The following is an 18,837-nucleotide window of genomic DNA, read 5'->3' as shown; positions in this document are numbered from 1 at the left end:
GGACAGCAGCGCCAGTTTTGTTGTCATGAAGCGGAAACGTGCAGACTGCGCTTTGTCCCTTGCCATCCGGCACACCTACTCATCTAGCCACCGCATATACGGTATGTAGTTTACATTTGCCAAATGATGCAGTCTGGGCACACACTCGGATAAACCAACACATATGTCCTGCAGGACATTCAGGGCATCAACATCCTCTCCCTCAAACACGCACACACACAAACTGAAAAAAAAAGTACTACACCTTGCATACGCGCATACAGCCAAATGTAAAACGCCAACCAGCTCCGTGGGAACACGAACAGTGCTTACAGCATGTTCCATGACGCACACACAACGAATCGAAGAAAATGGTGAAGCGCAGCGCAAAAGAAAACGCATCCCATCACACCTTTTTAACTGATGATCGTAGTGATGAGTATGGTGTCTTTAGATATCGATTGGACTTGAGCGCCACTTCTGCTCACCGCCATCATCCAGCACCCTATGCGCATGTGAACTCTGCTGCCTGTTCTAGTTAACTGAAGTGCGGTCAAATTTGTCCGAATTAACGAGTTTCACGCCACAGAATAGTATGTATGTCTGATGGCACCGGACGGAGTGCCTGAATTATCTAGTCTTTCGAATTAACAGCTGTCGAATTAACAAGGCTTTACTGTTTTCACTTCAACATCATCAGCAGGTTTAATGCCTGGCAGTGCTATAAGCACAATCTGCTCTTTAAGCTTGAGAAATGTTTTTCGTGAACGTGAAGGTTGTGAACAGCCTTTAAGAAACACTGGGCTGGCATCCAGCTGTGTAACAAAAGAGCAGTTTTCACCAAAGAAGCTAGAACCAAGACGTCTGAGGGGTTTGCTGCAGGTGCTGCATGCATTGTCTGAACGTGTTCTTGTTTTTCCGAAGTGCTTAATCCTTATTTCTTCGTGAAGTCCTTTATGTCAGTGCTTCTCATTATTGCTTTTCTAAAAATGCCTTTATGGTGTTACGCAACATGCTATTTCAAGACCATCAAGCAGAAGTTCTAGTAAGCTGAGCAAATTTGCAAGGTCCTGCCAAGTTTTGCAACTTTAATGCAACTCAGTCTTGAAGTTTACTGTTATAACTAGAGGTGTGCAGATATTCAAAATTTGAACTACGAATCGAATATGTTTGATATTCGGTTCTATTCGATTAAAAAAATTGATTTTGAGAATGTCCTAATAAGTGCCATTGATTGAATACTGCGCAGACTTTCATAAATGTGACTGTGGCAAAACCACAGTATCTGGGCAGATTATACTAAGATTGAGTTTTAAGTGCCAGTAAAACAGTACAAAAGCATCCTTTTTCACTCTCTTCTTCGTCATTTATCGTGTGGGCCAATAAAGTGAAGACTTAGGCTTGGATGTCATTCAAAATTCTGCAAGTGAGCTTTCCCACATAAAACTCTTGATGATAACAAGATAGCCGACCGTCCACTTCGAACAGTTGCAGTGAGAAAGCATTTTTTTTTTCTTTTTTTATTCTTCCGTAGCGTGTTGCATTCTTAACACCCACACCCATGGAATTCGTCCTGTCACCTTCACAGCACTCCTGGCATGAGCCCTGCCATCTCGTTTAGGTTAACTATGATATGCTGGAAAGCCCACTTGTGGAATTTTGCATGAAGCTCCCAAAAGGGCGAGTCAAGGTGTCGCTGCAGGAACAGCTGACGGGACCCATTAACGCTGTTGCATCGTACCCTTAAAGTCAACGCTTAAGTGTCCTCCAAATTTTTAAAGAGATTGTTATGTTTATAGTATACTTCTACTGTGATTAGACCTTTTATGATAGGTAATGGCTACCTCTAAAGCATTATCTGCTAAAAGAGTAGAAAACTGAGCTAGTTGGTTCATTCTTCTTGGTGGGAACAGCCGAAAAAAACCAAAACGCAGACACAGAAAAGAACACACAGAACGTAGACGAGGCAGACGAGCCTCGTCTACGTTCTGTGTGTTCCTTTCTGTGTCTGCGTTTTGGTTTTTTTCGGCTGTTCCCACCAAGAAAAACATTATCTGCTGCGGATTCATCGCGAAGCAGGTTAGGCCTAGCAACACCCAATGAGAACAGCATGCTGCCTGTAAGCCAGCGGGTTGCATGCCACTACTCTGGATGGACTGTATCCTTGCTTCTTGGTTTCGGATTAGGTTATCTGTTGCTACGTTTTATTATTGAATTATCAATGTATTGAACTGTTTTGCAGTGCCCTTTGAGTTAAATATATCTGGGATTGACTGCATACATTTTATTGTGATGCCGCAACAAGACACGAGACGATATTCCATCTCTTACAGGACCGATGGGCCACCAGTGACTGAGGATGCTGGGTCTCTTGGCGGAAACAGTTCTAGGAACTCGAAAAGCAGCCGACGAAATGCAAAAGGAAGCGAGCAGGCTGTGCCTAAAAGAAAGCAAGACGTTGGACATGCTATGTCTTCAACAGTACCTTCAGCTAGCATTGCTGCCGACAACGCGTCACTAGCTTCATTGTGTTCGGAAAGACGTACCGTCCGTTCAGACGTTTCGGAAGCCCCTGTGGAAGTTCAAGAGCAGCCGCTGTGCACCTCGGGCGGCAGTGGGGACCGTGTTGAGAAAGTGCAAAACTGGCTTGAAAAGTGTGATGGCATGCCACAAGCAAACTCAACTTCGGGGCCTGATGAAAGTTCTGCGGCCCAGCAGAATTGTAGTGATTCTGCGCGCAAGCCAACTGGTTCAAACCGCTTCTTTACCTCAGACAAGCAATCTTCCCATGCTTCTAAAAATAGAAATGCAGTGCTTGATGCCTCAGACACAGATCCTTACAAGTTCATTCCAAGCCAGCACACTCTGCATGCAGCACGGCGTGGCAGAAGGAAACGTTTGAGAGGCAACAGTCGTACGACAGCGGCGGCAAAGTCTTTATCACGAAGGAAGTCTGACCGCCAGAACTACTCTGATTGCGAGTTTGGTAGCTTGAGAGAGCTCTGTGCGCAAGAAGAGGCCAGAGAAAAAAATGATGCTGAAGAGCTTGACATAGAGCTGTTCGTGACGCCAGGCATCATGCCCTGTGTTTCAAAGAAACCGGTCACTCAGAAAAGAACCAGCAGAGGGGCAGGAAGGCGGTCAAAGAGGATTAAGACCAACCTACAGTTGAAGCCATTAGAAAAGCAAGCTGAGGAGCTTCAGCGGAAAATTGCCGAAGCTGAAAAACATGAGCTCACGATTGTTAAAACCGTGGAGGGCAAGCGCAGTGAGCAAGTTAAGACTGCTGGTGCCCTCAAAGATGTCTCAAACCTGAGGGCCCACGTGGAAGACAGTAAGGGCCAAAACACAACTGCACCATCCTCACGTAAAGTTCCACAAGAGGAAGAAAACAGCATGCAGCAAATTCCTACTGCACTTGACAAACGTGCTAGCCATTCTTGCAAAAGAAGTGCAGTTCTACACTCTGAAACACATGTTGAACCAATGGAAGAAAAGGATGTTGTTGATCTGTGCTCTGCTGATGAAGAGAGCAAGGTTGAAGCTGCGGAGAATTGTGTTGGTTCTTTGGAAGAGGACATACCAGCTATGGTAGTACCTGATGAGACAGCCGCTCAGAGTGACATTCAGAGTGTTGCTGCTGTCACTACTGAAACTGCTGTCATTAATAATCCTTGCAGCATAATGGAGAAAGGCACCGAGAACAGTCGCCGCACTCCAGCATTCCCAGAGGAAAAGGAGTCCGAAGAATCCAGCAGTGGTCGCGCACTGTCTCTGAAAGATTTTGAAGGAATGTTTAAGAAGTCAAGCAGAAAAACATTTGACCTGAACGCAAGTACACAGGACTTAGAATCACTTACCAGTGTAGCTGTCGACACTCTCGAATTAATGACTGATGTTTGTAACAGTCTAAAACAGCCAGTTTCGGTTAGTGAACCAGACATGGTTCCATCACATGAGGAAGAAGAGCTAATAGCAGGGCATCATGATAATAGTCAGCAGCAGATTACATTGTTGGCGCCGGAGGCAGCTGCTGGCCAAAACAACACTGTGGATCAATGCGATGCAGGTCCTTGTAATGATGGTAAGAGCAACGCCACCAAAAACCGCGAAGTCTCATCCTATAGTTCTAGCAGTTCTGCCTCATCATTGCCCATGCCTCCACTCGACCCTAGCGTTAACAATGCACTTTGTTCGTCATGTCACCTTACAAACACACATGTGGCTTGTCCAGGATGTAAAGCATATCTTTCCGTGGCTTGTGTGAATGGTGTCATCAAAATAACACTGAAAGACCAGCCACAGAAGCCTGTACTTGTGGACATAGGAATGTGTACTGAAAAGCCGTGCACAAAAGTTATCATCTGCAGAGAGGCTGTGACACAGACTGAAAGCTTAGATACCGCAGACACTGACACTGAGAGTTCTGGCAAAGCCTATTCTGACGTGCTGCCATGTCAGGAATTTTTGGCAGCAACCAACACCAAGCAGGGACATGCCACAGTGGATAAGAGTGGCACAGAGGGAAAAGCACTGAAGTTTGCAGTGGAAGATGCCATTTCCAAGGCTACTGTTCACATAGAGGGCTCTTCACCAGGTGCCCCCTGTGGTGGTCTTGTGAAGAGACCACTGATACGTAATCACACAGGCTTTGGCTTTGATGATAGACAAACTCAGGGCACAGAAATATTGTGTGAAAATACTGAGGACCAGGCAGCTTCAACAAACAAACCTAGCCATGTAAGGGCATCACAGTTCGGGCTCGGTACAATAATTGAGGACACTGAAGAGATGGACACCACACCAGCAATGCAAACTAACACTGAACAACACCTGAGCAATGCTAGCCCCGTCCAAAGCCTAGGTAAGATGTCCAAGCATGTTATGGATGAAGACAGAGATGTTTTGAGTGAACTTCAGTGTTCAGCTGAAAAGTCACTCTTGAAAAGCCAAAATGCGGCTGTTTTGAAGCGTGAAAATTCAAAAGGGCAATCCAAGCTTGCAAGTGAGTGTTCGGAGACCAGTTTGACTTCGGATGAGCTAAGAAAGCTTCGTGAACGTAAAGAGCACATGAGCTCAAATTCTGATTGTAGTGGCATTGAAGCATTGATTGATAATTGTAGCGAAGAGACGTACTTGCCGTCACGTGAAAATGAGCTGAGCCGCTGTCATAACGAGGAGTGTGGAAATGCTGAGGCCATGTCAAAAGAAAACTCCAGCTGTCAGCTTTCACGGGCTCCTCCTGTGAATGCAGCTGGCAACACCAGTGAGGTGGAAGCAAGTCACGGTCACAACTTTAACAGTTCAGAGGCTTCTTCACTTGCGGCAGCCAAGCAACCACGAGAGTCCGATGCACGGGAGGGTTCATCGCCTGCAGAGGACATTGCGTGCTCCCCGACGGGTGTCAACAATATTGAGGCTAATGGCTCAAATCATGATGGAGGCCTGTCTTCTGGGGAGCTTTCACCCTGGTCCTCTCCTATTATGGTCAGGAAGGTGTCTTCACACGCCAGAAATGGGGCTAAGAAAATTGTGGGTTCCAGTGACTCTGCTTCTGAAGAAGCTGCAGAATCTTGTGAAGTCATCAAGGCAACGTCCAAGGCTAGTTCGGGGCTGAAAACATCTAGACGGCTGCTTAATATCCGTGACGAGAGTGACAGTGACAGTGACCCTGTGTCAGAATCGGAGGCCGAAGAGCTCCTGAGGCGGGCTGCACAAGATAACGACAGTGAAGAACCTGCCGTTATATTTGCCAAACGAGCTGTTGCACCCCTCGAGTCAAGTAGAAAGCGTTGTGGCTCAGAGCTTCAGACATCAAAGACAACTGGTTGGTTGGCCCCGGAAAAGATAGGTAACATCAAGCAACCTGTCCAGCAACCAGGAATGCCTTCGCAAGGTATGTAGACTAAAACTCTTTGGAAATCACTTAGATGAGTACATACTGTGACAGATTCTGCAGAAAATGTATTCCTCTCCAAAGCCCTAGCAACATTTTGACTCCTACATTATGTAGGCGCTGAAAGCATTCTTTAAATTGAGAAAAAGCAGATCTCATAATATGATCACAGTAGGAAACTAGAAGACTTTTTGTAGCTCACATTGCTGCCTTTGGAAAGTTTTTGCTTTCGAAATGTGGTACAGGTTATTCAAGGGGCTACAAAACACCGCTTGAACGGATGCCGGTTATGCTTCAGATGGGTTCTTTATGTCACACAGATGCTGACTAAAAAAGAATTACGAGAATGGATGCATAGGAACGGGAGTTATTCAATGAAGAAATTTCAAAATACAAGCAAACAAGATGCTGCCCTCAACTCGATTTTCGCGCAGCTTCCCATTCCCATTTCACTCTCCCAATGGCGACATTCAGTGCGACCAATCAAAACAGCCTATCTTAGCACGTGGCGGAAGGTTGCATTCCACGGTTGCCTGTTCTCTGTAACTCATTCATGCCAAGGCTGGCAGCGCCGTTTGCATGGTTACAACCATGTGAACGTCCAGCTGACCCAGCGATGCTTCACTGTCACGTCGACGGTGTGACAGCCTGTGCAAGATATCAGACACATTTAGCATCGCACGTACCGCTAATGCTTACCGCCTACCATCGCCCGTCGCTCCTAGCGCGCTGGTTGGTCACGGCGAGCAAGGAGCGCGTGGTGTTGACGGGAACGTGGCGCCACCTGGCGCCGCCGCCCGGTGATCCTCCACGAGCTGACAATCCGCACTGCCTGCTAAATGTTAAACGAAAGCATCCTTCCTTGGGACCGAAACGAACGCTTATAGAGTCCAATGGTTCGATTGGATCGATTCCGCAAAGCCGCTCTCAGATATATAGAGAGTAGCCATGAGTGTTTAGTGCTAGGTCGTAGGATGTTTACAGAGAGGCGCAAAGTCCTTCGATGCAAAAAGTAGCCAGTGCCTCTGGTGGCGTGTTTTTGTTTTACTTGATTTACAGTGCTTTTATCTAGGGCAAACAAGTTGGTTTTGTTAATGTAATATAAAACACAAAAACTTGACAAAATGTATCTCTAGTTATTAACACAATTTGCAGTATATTTACTCTTTGTCCAATCATCAAGCTCGCACTAAGTGATGTCATATCTGCTGCTAAAAACCACCACTGTATGATGACACCGTCAGCGCCACGAATTTGTTTTTGCGAGCTAAGTAAATTATTAAAAACCACAGTATACGCGGTACGAGCGATGCTAATAGCATCAGTATAACTCATTCTATGCAACCAGCATGCAAAACAATGCACTGAAAATGTGTTTCGGGGCCCCTTTCAAGCATGGAATGGCTAAGCCTGCCAGGCGAGCTGGTGCAGACAATTCGGAGTTCACTTCAGGACAGCTAAACAATTTAACAGCCTCTATAGCGTGGGCCTTTGAGGCTTTTTGTTTTCGACTGCAGTGCTGGACTGTCGTAGAGCAGGAGTCTGATAATGCACTTAAACTTTGTGCACTTGGAAGTTGCTGTCATTGTGCTTGTGCATCTTCACCTGTTGCAGCATTTCAGAGAATGCCCTTTTGAATTAGGTCTTTGCACAGTAAATGAGGTGAGCCTTTCATGTAGCGACTGCTGGGTGTCGGTAGTTTCTGGGGACCTTGTTCTTTGTAGTTCAACAGAAGGCTTACCATCCAAATTTAAAGATTGTACTGTAATTCCGTTGAATGGGACGTGAATATTTTTTCAAGAGAACATCCTGATATTTGCACTCTCTTGCATAAAGGTAGTTTATATTGGAAACACTGATATTTGAGAAAAATTTGCTTGCTAGTGAAAGCTTTCAAAATGGAAAAAATGAATAAGGTTGTGTTCTGACGAAATGAGAATTTTATTGTTAAACCACATGATTGGTATTTGGTTCAGTGTCTTAAAAATCCAAGAGACAGCCACATTAATTTTAATAAAGTTATCAAACACCTTTGCAAAACAGTGCATTGCCTGCATGATGCATAATGTCACTTTTCTGTTTACTCTATCTGTCCCACTCTACCATTCACTGATTCAAAGGCAGCACTATTTTTCAACATGATTTTTCTTTGTATGAGAAAGCACTTTGAAATGGCTATACCTAAAGCCCCTAATTTTCTGCATCGTAAAATATTACACTCCACTAATTGAAAACAAAAAGTGTACAGTATTCTGCGGGGATTCCTTCCTGTCATGGCAGCCACTGTGCTGCCACATCTTGACTTGGTACTTGATGTTGCTGCGCAGTTCTGTACCCATTTGCCCTTTCTTTTTCCCTTCCCTACTCCACACGGTTCTTTCATTAACATCTCTTCTTTCTCGGCGGCCCGTACCATCTTCCTTGCATGCTTGTAGCTACTCTTTCTCGCTAGTGCTTGCTGCGTGCTTTGCCCCAATGGCCCAAGGTCGTTAAGAAATTGGCTCTTTCGTCCATCTCACAAACCTGGTGGATGAGCTCACTGTAGGCATATTGGCGGTGCGGGCAGGGCAATTTTCTTCTTCTTTCTTTTTCTCGCCTTTTCGAATATATATATAGGGATATCAAGAAACAGTAAAAAAAAAAAAACATTCTCACTATATTTGTAGCTTGGTTTCAAAAAATATTGTGAGGCGCTACTTGATGCATATGATTTAAAGAAGTAACTCGGGTTATATTGGTGCGAGTACAGCAGTACTGCTTTTGACAGGTGCCAGTATCATAAGTCTTCCCATTAAACATGTGAGCACATTGCTCCCAGAGCAGCAACATTTCACACGCTAGCTTGCTTGAGTAACTGGGGGGACAAGCAAACAAGCTTTGTTTGTTACCAAGTTCTACCTTTCAAGATAATTTAGACGATTAGATTAGTCATATTCTCATTATTTTATTATTCTACTGATGTCAGCAAACACGGTAATAAAAAAAGAATGTGGCTTCTAATGCACAATTTTGCACAAAATGCTAAAACCTGCAATTTTTTGCATACTCGCGGAAATCTAAGGTCCTAAAGCATAATGGCATGAAAAGCTAAGTCACTATTATAATGAACTGCATGGTGCTTTTGACAACAGTTATGTACTCATGTGTATAGCAACATGTTAAAACTGCACATTTATTATCAATCTTTCAGAAAAAAAAACATTTCCCTTCGTGTTGTGGGAGTGTTGTGCTTTATTGTGTAAATATGAAGCAAGATCTTTCCACTGCCACTGTAAAATGTATTATTATGCATATTGGTCAGTTAGTTTTTTTAATTACCTAGTAATATAATGGTGAGTGAGGTTGCCTTGTCAGTGGACCCTTCTGCATTCCTTAGCACTGTCGGTAAATCTGTGCTGCATCATTCATCTGCAATGAATGTTGATGGAAACACGTTTTTGTGTATTTCTTGTTTATCATTTCCGGTTTATGGATAACTTGTGCTGGCAACTAGCAGATCTTTGTAAATGAAGGTTGCATTTCAACATCCTTGTTACATTGTTTAATAAAGCACTTTAAGTGTTAAAATGCTTTCACTGCCATGGCATGGGTACATAGCCGGTGGTATCCATAAAGACCAGTGACCACTGAGTGCAACCATCTGCATATAATGCTTCTTCATAAGGTCCTGTATTTGCATTCACACTTGTTTCACTTTTTTTTTTCTAATTAAGTCTGTGTCACAGTAGTTGTTGCTTTTTCTATTTTCAGGTAAATACAGCAGCGTTTGGAAGAAGCATGACAGCTCCATAAATGATGGTAAGTAAACGCGTTTCCCTTTAGCAGATTGTTGTGTTCACCCTAAGTTAGCTTTTTACTGACATTCTCTTTCTCGCTCTCCCGAAGGTGACAACTCTGATAATACTGATGGTCGCAGCATGGCCACCACCATGTCGAGCACACTTTCAGAGGGGTTGGACAGAACACTGGTAAATTATTCATTTATTCTTTCTATATTTCCTTTATTTTCATTAGGAGAACAAAAAAGAAGGAAGGCACAAATGCTAATGAAAAGAACATGCCAATTGCTGCTGTATGCAGTAATTCACATTACATAGTGTTACATTGCCTGCCTTTGCACACAGCCTGAAATAGATATATATGCAGCACAACTGTGACTATGCTGATCACACGGTGTGCTATTAAATTTGGTTGGTTGGTTGGTTGGTTTTTGGGGAAAGGAAATGGCACGGTATCTGTCTCACATCTTGGCTGACACCTGAACAGCACCACAGCCATAAGGGAAGGGATAAAGGAGGGAGTGAAAGAAGAAGGAAAGAGGTGCCGTAGTGGAGGGCTCCAGAATAATTTTGACCATCTGGGGATCTTTAATGCGCACCGACATTGCACAGCACACGGGCGCCTTTGCGTTTTGCCTCCATTGAAACGCTGTCACCGCAGTCGTGTTTGAACCCAGGTACCCGGATCAAGAGCGTCCTAACCACTGAGCCACCGTGGCGGGTGCTTTTAAATTTCAAGAAATGCATTCTGGGTGCGAAGAAATCAAAAGTCATGTTTCATAACCTTTTGACGGTGGCTGTATACCACACGGTTGGAAATGTTCTAGGACAGCAAAGCCGTGCTTTTGAAGACTTAAATGGTGATGAGAAGCTTAGCCAATGTTGACGCGTCATTCCATCGGGGCGGCCAGTCGGTGAGGCTACAGTGGAGAGTGAAACTCTCTGTGAACTAAATTAGGAGGGTAACAAAGGTACTTAGCGATCTTGTTGCAACTGGTTATGTTGCATATGGCACTCTTAGCCATTCTGATGTGAAAAGGGTAAGTTTTCTTGAAGGCTGCTTCATGCCACAGATTACTCAGGAAATCTGGTTCTCATGAGAAGGGACTAGAATAGCGTAAAGTTTTTATTTTACTGGAGGTGCGTGCCTCAGTGAGATTTTAAAGCAAACTGAAGGGCTCGTCCTGACATCCAATAGCCCCAAACTGTCTGAGCAAATCTCTGAGCTATTGTGAGGAAAGTATGGAATGGGAAATAATGGTTACTATGGTTACTGTAGGCCCAAACTTTCTGAGCAAATCTCTGAGCTATTGTGAAAGAAGTATGGATTGGGAAATAGGAAATAATGGTAGCTAAGATTTTCAGCTGCATTGTGAGAAGCCCCCTTTCGTTAACCCCCTAGCTGATTTGGACAAGCCAGGCTCACCATAAGCTATCATTTCTGGCTCATATTGTGTCCAGCTTGTCATGCGTTTTCTGGCACTCTTGTGTTTGGTTTAATGCGAGTAGGACTCGTCCAAAGTATTTTTTTTTAGTTTGGCAACTTAGGGCAGCAACAATGCTAAATTACTGTTTTGGTATCATTAAAAAAAACAAGCGTTGATTAGAGGGTCAAAGAAACATATACAGATAACTTTTGCTTGCTTGTTCGTTGAAATGATGCATTAGACATTAGTATACATGGATCACCTTGTGGCATTCCCCTAAGATTGCTAAATAATTTATAATTGAATTTTTTTATCTCAGTTTCAACAGCCACACGATGGCTGTGATGTCAAAGGTGACTTTTGGTCACGTGAGGTATGAAAAAGGTGCAATATAATCGTTGATATGTAGTTTTAATTCACCACAACACTTAAGGCAGCCTGCTTCAAGAGCTGAAATGACAACAAAGGACTTATCAGCAATTATATTGCATTTTTTTTTCGTGCCTCACGGGACCTAAAGCCACCTTTGACATCAAGCATTGTGCGGTCAGTGAAACCGAATGTGTCGCTACAATGGAGCAGTTGCTCGCAGATATAATGCAAGGCTGACCCATCTGTATCCAGCAACAACCTCAACATCAGAAGAAATTCAAAAATAAATTATTTAATGGTCGTAGGTGAATAAAGTATGGATTTCAAGAGAAGGCAAGCGTAGCAGGGGCCGCCAGAAAGTTAAGTGGGTGGATGAGATTAAGAAGTTTGCGGGCATACGCTGGGCGCAGCTGGCAAACGACAGGGTTAATTGGAGAGACATGGGAGAGGCCTTTTTCCCTGCAGTGGGTGTAGTCAGGCTGGTGATGATGATGATGTTTTTAAATTCGCCACAAAACGAGACTATACAGGCAAAGCCATTTCATTTATAAAGTGAGTAGTTTAATCATCTGAACTCTCTGATTTAGAATCTGGTAAGGAATGAAGCTCTGCTGATGCCTTGACATGCTTGTTCCCCCAGCCACTCATGCAAGTTAGTGCTTCGAGTGCTCTGGCGACAAGTTTACACTTTTCTATGGGAAGAGCCACGATACTGGCATTCATTGAAAGGGATTTTAATAGTAGTGGCAAAAAATGTTTCTACTTTCGAATAACGCTAAGCATCCATTCTGGGGGCATTGTGGTACCAGTCATTTGAAAGTGAGCAGCAGTCGGTGCCAGACTTTCATGGGACTGCATCCCGCTTGCAGGCATGGTCACAACAGCAGGTGTGGGATCATGCACCAGGGCATCGTCAGAGAGATGATTAAGTTGTTTGGGAGGCATTGTGTCTAACAATCATTTTCAAGTGAACCAATAACCAATAACAGCCTCCAGCAACAACAAGCAACAACCATATTTAATTTTGATGAAGGTATATTTGGAGCATGTATAGCTTGTTTCAAAAGTAAAGTTATATATTTATTTTACATGAGTTATATTATCAGCGTAATATTAGATTTTTCGTCATGAATTCGTGGAATTTTAAATTTTGCACCCCATAAAATTAGGGGCCTAGTTATGATCCTGAAACAGTAAGTGTGTCAACGTTTGCTTTGACGTTTTAAAACTAATGATTGCTGACACGTGCATTATGCAGTGCATAACCACATTGGCTGGGCTTTTCTTTTTTCAAGAAATTTTGGCTAGAGATAGGAAAACCTGGTTGGCTAATTTCTCAAAATTTAGGACTCGCCTGTGGAAATAAAACCTAAGGTCATATTTTAGGTTCTTTGTTTCAAATTTTGCAACATTGACGTGCTTTGGCAGCCTATAAGGCATGTTAATACAGTGCAACATTCACTTTTCAGAAGGAGAAGCTGCTGGAGCAGGACATTGAAGAGATGAAGAAGGAGATGCTGATGTTGGAGAATGAGCTTCAAAAAACAGCTGTCAAGAAAGCAACTGATGCTTACCTGCAGAAGGACTGCATAGCCTCCAACAGCACCGTCGCCGCGGCTACACACGGTGAGCCTAGTCAAACTATGGTAGCTTTGCTTAATGTTTAAGCTTAAAGAGTGGCTTTTACTCCCATGACTTGAGCCACCCTCAGCTGAAAATTCTAAACATTTGGTGGTGGTGGTAATTGTAAAGTAAGGAAAGATGCGGTAACTGGCTCACTCTGGTGCAGTGCGGTGCTGTCCCAGGTGCTGTACGATGTCAACGCATATTAAGGAACTCCAGGTGGTCAAAATTAATCTGGAGCCCCACACTATGGTGCCTCTCATAGCTAATGTGTCGCTTTGGAACAATAAACCCATCCAATTTACAATTTTGTCTCACTCTGGTCAGCTTTGGGCCGCCGCGTTGGCTCAGTGGTTACGGCGCTCGGCTGCTGACCCGAAAGACACGGGTTCGATCCTGGCCGCTGCACTCGAATATCGATTGAGGCGAAATTCTAAAGGCCTGTGTACTTTACGATGTCAGTGCACATTAAAGAACCCCAGGTGGTCAGAATTTCCAGAGCCCTTCACTATGGCGTCCCCCATAGCCAGAGTCGCTTTGAAACGTTAAACCCCCATAAACCAAACCAAATCTGGGCAGCTTTGGTGTGGTCTTGACCGCACCAAAACTCAGTAAGAAAGCAGTGCTGTAGAGTTCATTGGTTTCTAAGTTGCAAGCTTGGAAAGGAATGGAAAGAAGCCTGACAGTTGATGAATGGTGGCAGTTTGTGATAAAATGGGCTGACGATATCCCCTCCTGAAGCTTTTGATTTGGCTTTTAAGTGTGTATGTGCACACGGACAAAGGCAATGTTAAAGCGTGCATGCATTTGTGTTAGCAGAGCATGTATTAGCAAGGCGGATTGGACAGTGTTTGGAGCAGAAACTTGTACAAGTGCAAAGAGATGAAGTTTTCTGTCAGCGTGAACGCTCTGAATAAAAGTGAAATTTTCTTAACCAGTCTGTGAAATGTCGAGGTGAGCATGAAGCGAGTGTAGCAGTTGTTGATCTCGGGTGCTGAATCATAAGCAAAGACTACATGTGCAGGCCTTAGAAAGTGAATTCGAACAATAAGTGGAAATAGCGCAAGCATGATGTTTGTTGCTGCATTTGCTAGCTGCGGTGCATGCTATGAATCGTAGCATGGTTCAAGGGCCTGCATTGTCTCATACTGTGCAAATAATTGTAAACTGGATGGGCCACAAAGCAATGATTGAGTAGTGACCTCACTTGCTGTCTTATTCAGGATAACCGAAAACAGTAGCAAACCTTGCTAGAGTACTAGTAGTGGTGTATTTGCAAAATCTTAATTAAACCTGGATATAACGAAATTGAAGACAGTCTGCAATTTTTCGTTACATGCAGGTTTTCGTTGCACTTAGTTTTTGCATGAAGACTTGAAAGGTCAGAGCAGAGCAGAAGCCGAAATGAGAAATACCTAAATGTAGGTCCAATGGTCTTGCAAATGTCATGACCATCGTGATGGATACAGAAAACTGGTTTGAAGTTTTTGTGTGCTAGTAAAATAGCAAGGATTATTTTCTATCCATGCGACTGTAAGCCATTTGGAACTCATTAGTGTCCAGCCTATGAATGCTAGTAACATCGTTGACAATTTTTCTTATGCAAACCTAATATTTTTTCACAGCTATTGTTGCTTGTCTGCTGGCAAAGGTTGCAAAGTTAGATTTTTTAAAAAGAGATATAGTACTTGATTTGTATGAGAAAATGTTGCACTGTTTTCTGTTGCATACTTATGCATGAAAGAGTTATACTATTATTATTTCATGTTTAGCCAGTGTATGTTCGATTTTCCTACTGTCCAGAGGTCATAGAAGTGGTCATAGACCAGAGGTCATAGAAATTATTACGGTTTGTGTGGATCTAACGTGTGATAAATATGGTCATTTTGGTATTTAGGAGTTCTCGATCCTTTTAGCCTTAGGGAATGCTAATGGCCTTCAAAAGCCTCTCTTGGTTTCCGTCTCTTTCTGGCCAACATGCATGCAAAGAAAAGAGCATGCACAACCATGGCCCATCAAAAATCGGCGAATTTCAGTTGATAATGACTGGCTGTACAGTGAAATAGTCTGCTATACACAGTTACAGTTACAGTTACGAAAGGCATGTAAAGAAACGGTGAACTTTAGGCATGCATGGATTTAGGTGCTCAGGGAGCCTGAAAAGCACTCCAAGAACCGAAAAGTTTTGCAGGACTCTGTTCATAGAGGATTGCACCATGAATTTCTTTATGAACAACACATCGATGGTAGTTATGTTTGGATTGTAGTCAGTATTCAGAGAATTATGTGCTTGTATTTTATAGCCATGTAGTTAATCAGTGTTTGAGCCTGACCGTCAGTTGTTGATGGCAGGTGAAGTTTTCTCAAAGATTAAGATAGACTGGAAAGGCTGTTTCAGTTGCGTTACGGGTAATATTCAAAAGAAACTGCAAATGCAGTGGGGTATGTATTTGGGCCATTTTGTTTTGTTTTTTTACTTACATGCAATGTGCTTAAACAGATAACCGAGTGAAAGCAGAGGGAAGTTGTTAAGGGGAGAGTTGTCACATAACAGTATGGAAAGTTATCCACTCCGGAAAGGCGCTTTGTGTTCATGATTGTAAACCTCTTTTGGACCCATGCTAAATAAACCAAGTATTCAGCACACAGATGGCAACCTAAAGGTTCAGTCACCTTATCAAGCATTGTCCCATGCTGATTCCCACTTTAGTGCTCTAGCGCTTCCAACCCGCCAAAAAGTGGTTGTCCGTCTTTACGAAGCATATTGATGCATGTGTTGTGTATCACAGAGTGTATACAAATACAGGCGGGTCTATCACGAATCAAGAATTGCTATGAATTCAAATGTCATACATGGCAGGATAATTGTTAGAAAGAAAGAAAACGCAGTTTTTTTTTTTTTAAGGGGAAGCTGGTCTTCGAAAACAAAATTTTATTAATGAAGGCAAAGTTATAAAATCTTCAGAGAACAAGTATTTTTGCATGCTGATTCCAAATATTCATTTAATTTTATGTACAAGTAAGGGTCATATGCTGTAGGTGTAAAATGGTTATCCTGCCTATCATAGAAGTTGAGTTACAGGGTTTTGAAGTTGCCACTACACAAATGGGAAGAAAAATTTATATTCTTGTTCCTGAAGTGACAGCTTCAAAATCCTGTAACTCAACTTCTGTGACTGGCAGTATGATAATTTTACCTTTATTGCACAGCTTGATGTCAAGAGAAACCAATGGAATGCAATCTATTAAGGTTCCTATAGCAGAATTTCGTTAAAGCTCTCCACAAAAAGTTACAAAAAACTAATTAAATATTTGGAATCAGCATGCACAAATACATGTTTACTGAAGATTTCATAATTGTGACTTATTAACAAAAATTTTTCTAAGACCCTCTTCTCCCCTTAATGCCCTGTAAAAACGAGCACGCATGGCAATTTGAACACTTAAAAAGTCCTCGCTCCAAGGAGTCTCAATTACAATATGATTTCTGTAGAAACCTGAATTGTACTTGAATTTTAAAGGAAGAGCGAGGACAGCTTCTTCCAATTTTTGTTCTTATTGAAATTTCACTTCTGTGGCTTTTGCTGTTTGGTATGTTGATGTTTTTCTGGCAGCAAAAGCTGCATTTATTGCCGAGAAAATTTCATTTAAAAAATCTTCCCGCCACTTGATTCAAACTTGCGACATCCACGCCAAAAATGACTCCGTGGTCATTGTTCTAAGTGAATGGTGGCGTATCCTAGCCTTTAGAATCAGCACCCAAAAGACTGTGTTGACATGTTCAGTTTACTTGTGAAACCAGCCGGGGGTGGCAACAGCTGCCTTGTATTTTTTGCCCTTCTCAAGCTTATAAAAGCTCCATTTTCAGTGAAAGTAGCATCTTTTGTCGTTGAAATGCGGTAATCTGTTGATACAGGCTAATTTCTATTTGTCCTGATGTGTCCCGTTAAGTGGGCCATTAATTCTGAATGTGTGCCTCCAAATTTCGAAAGGAACAACACGAAAAGTAAAGGACCGTAGTAATGCACATCATGAAATACATTGCTATGCCGTGCTCACAGGATTAGTGCTGTACTTTAGGCTGTGTACGGGATTTGTTGCTTCCTTGCAACAGCATTTTCAGAGTTCCTTTTTGCATCTCTTCCTCGCCCATTTTCCAAGCCCCTCATGAAACGGTTCCACAGTCCATTTTCTGGGGTGGGCCTTCTCTCAAAATTTTAGGGGGTCCTTTGAAAATTTTCGGTGGTGGGTCAACTCATTTTAAAGGAGTAGGCACTGAATTTTATTTGAGTTTTATTAGAAAGCATAGAAAGCCACGTGGATTGGGCTAACGGGCAGTAAATAATTTATCATTGAATTTTTTTATTTCATGCTGTTTTGGTTTCAGCAGACAAACAATGGCTGTGACATCCAAGATGCATTCAGGTCACATGAGGCATACAAAAGACTTGCAGGCCTTCTTGATCACATTGTTAAAGAAGGAAATGCAATAGCATTTAGGTTGCTTGCTATGGAGTCTACAATGAGTGCCTGATGTTCTTCAGATTTTCCTGTCAAAATTCAGGCTGAAAAAAGTTTCATTGCCCATATATGGTATGCATGAATCATCACTTTCTAGAATGTTCCAGTACCTGCCATTGGATAATCATATGGAACTATACTAATTGGGCCCACTAATCCCCATTAATCCACCTTAATCCATTTTCTAGGGTGGCCCTTCTCTCAAAATTTTGGAGGTCCTTTGGAAATTCTCGGGGTTGGGTCAACTTGCAAACTTTGGTAGTACTCAGATTTTCAAATTTTGCGGTGCTGATGACTTGAACAGACAGGCTTGACGTCCCGTCTGTTCTCCGCCAGGTAGTAACACGCAGCGACCGAACGCTCCGCGAGTGCTACCTTGGACTATGAACAACTGGACGCTCAACTCCAGTTGCAGTCAACATAGTGCTGAGCACGTTTTTATTGCTCTATCATGAACTAACCACGCGCACAACCTGTACACATTTCTTTTTGTGTACGTAATTTGTGTATATAACCTCTCCCCCTATCCTCTCTCTCTGTCCCTCGCCTCTTTCATTTCATTTCTCCATCCTGCCTGCTATTCTTTACTTCCGCTGCCCCAGCTCAGGTGCTTCGGTATCGATGGCAGATGCCAGGGCTAGCAAAAACCTTTTCCTTCCTTTTTTATTTTTATTATTATTTAATAAAACCACTACTACTACTGATGACGACATGACCCTCTAGACCAATCAGGGAATTTCATAACAGAGAAGCTGGAAATGTTTTTCAAGACGACGGCCTAAATGCTCTCGCATTTAAACTCTGGTACGGTTGTTGCTTTCTTTGTTTTAATTCATATCAACTATTATGCAAGCCTGCTTAAGAGTTAAAATGACAAAAAACTTAACAAGCCGCGATAATATTGTTACGGGGTAGAAGGCAGTCGCAGCACATAGAACCACACAACACAAGCACAAGGCACAGGCCGCCATGATGGATTCAGCCAGCAAGCACGCTGCAAGCACACACAACTTCGTCTGCTTTGTTGCCATTCGCTGGGTTCGTAGCACAGCCCCCAGGTGCAGAAGCACTGCCGCAGTGCTGATTACAGACTGTCAGAGCAGGGCAGGTGATAGAGCTTCAGGCGCGAGATGTGGACAATATCGGGTTGTGCGGGACGGGAAGTGAATTCAGGGAAGGCAGGAGCCACCTCGTTTGTGACAACTGTAGTTTTTTTTTTGCGTGCCTCACATCATATGAC

The 18,837-nt window shown here is 43.0% G+C and overlaps 1 protein-coding gene across 1 annotated transcript in view; it reads left to right on the top strand.

Moving 5' to 3' along the window:
• The window catches only part of LOC144124899 (uncharacterized), a 60,697-nt gene that overhangs the window by 40,341 nt on the left and 1,519 nt on the right, over positions 1–18,837 (top strand). The window contains exons 8-11 of the mRNA XM_077657846.1: positions 2,313–5,875; positions 9,626–9,673; positions 9,761–9,843; positions 12,923–13,079. Coding sequence (XP_077513972.1) covers positions 2,313–5,875; positions 9,626–9,673; positions 9,761–9,843; positions 12,923–13,079 — 3,851 coding nt within the window. The remainder of the gene's footprint in view (positions 1–2,312; positions 5,876–9,625; positions 9,674–9,760; positions 9,844–12,922; positions 13,080–18,837) is intronic.

Source organism: Amblyomma americanum, chromosome 3, assembly GCF_052857255.1.
Source record: "Amblyomma americanum isolate KBUSLIRL-KWMA chromosome 3, ASM5285725v1, whole genome shotgun sequence".
Taxonomy (NCBI): domain Eukaryota; kingdom Metazoa; phylum Arthropoda; class Arachnida; order Ixodida; family Ixodidae; genus Amblyomma; species Amblyomma americanum.
The sequence above is the reverse complement of the archived record's forward strand: the minus strand, read 5'-3'. Positions and strand labels throughout refer to the sequence as shown.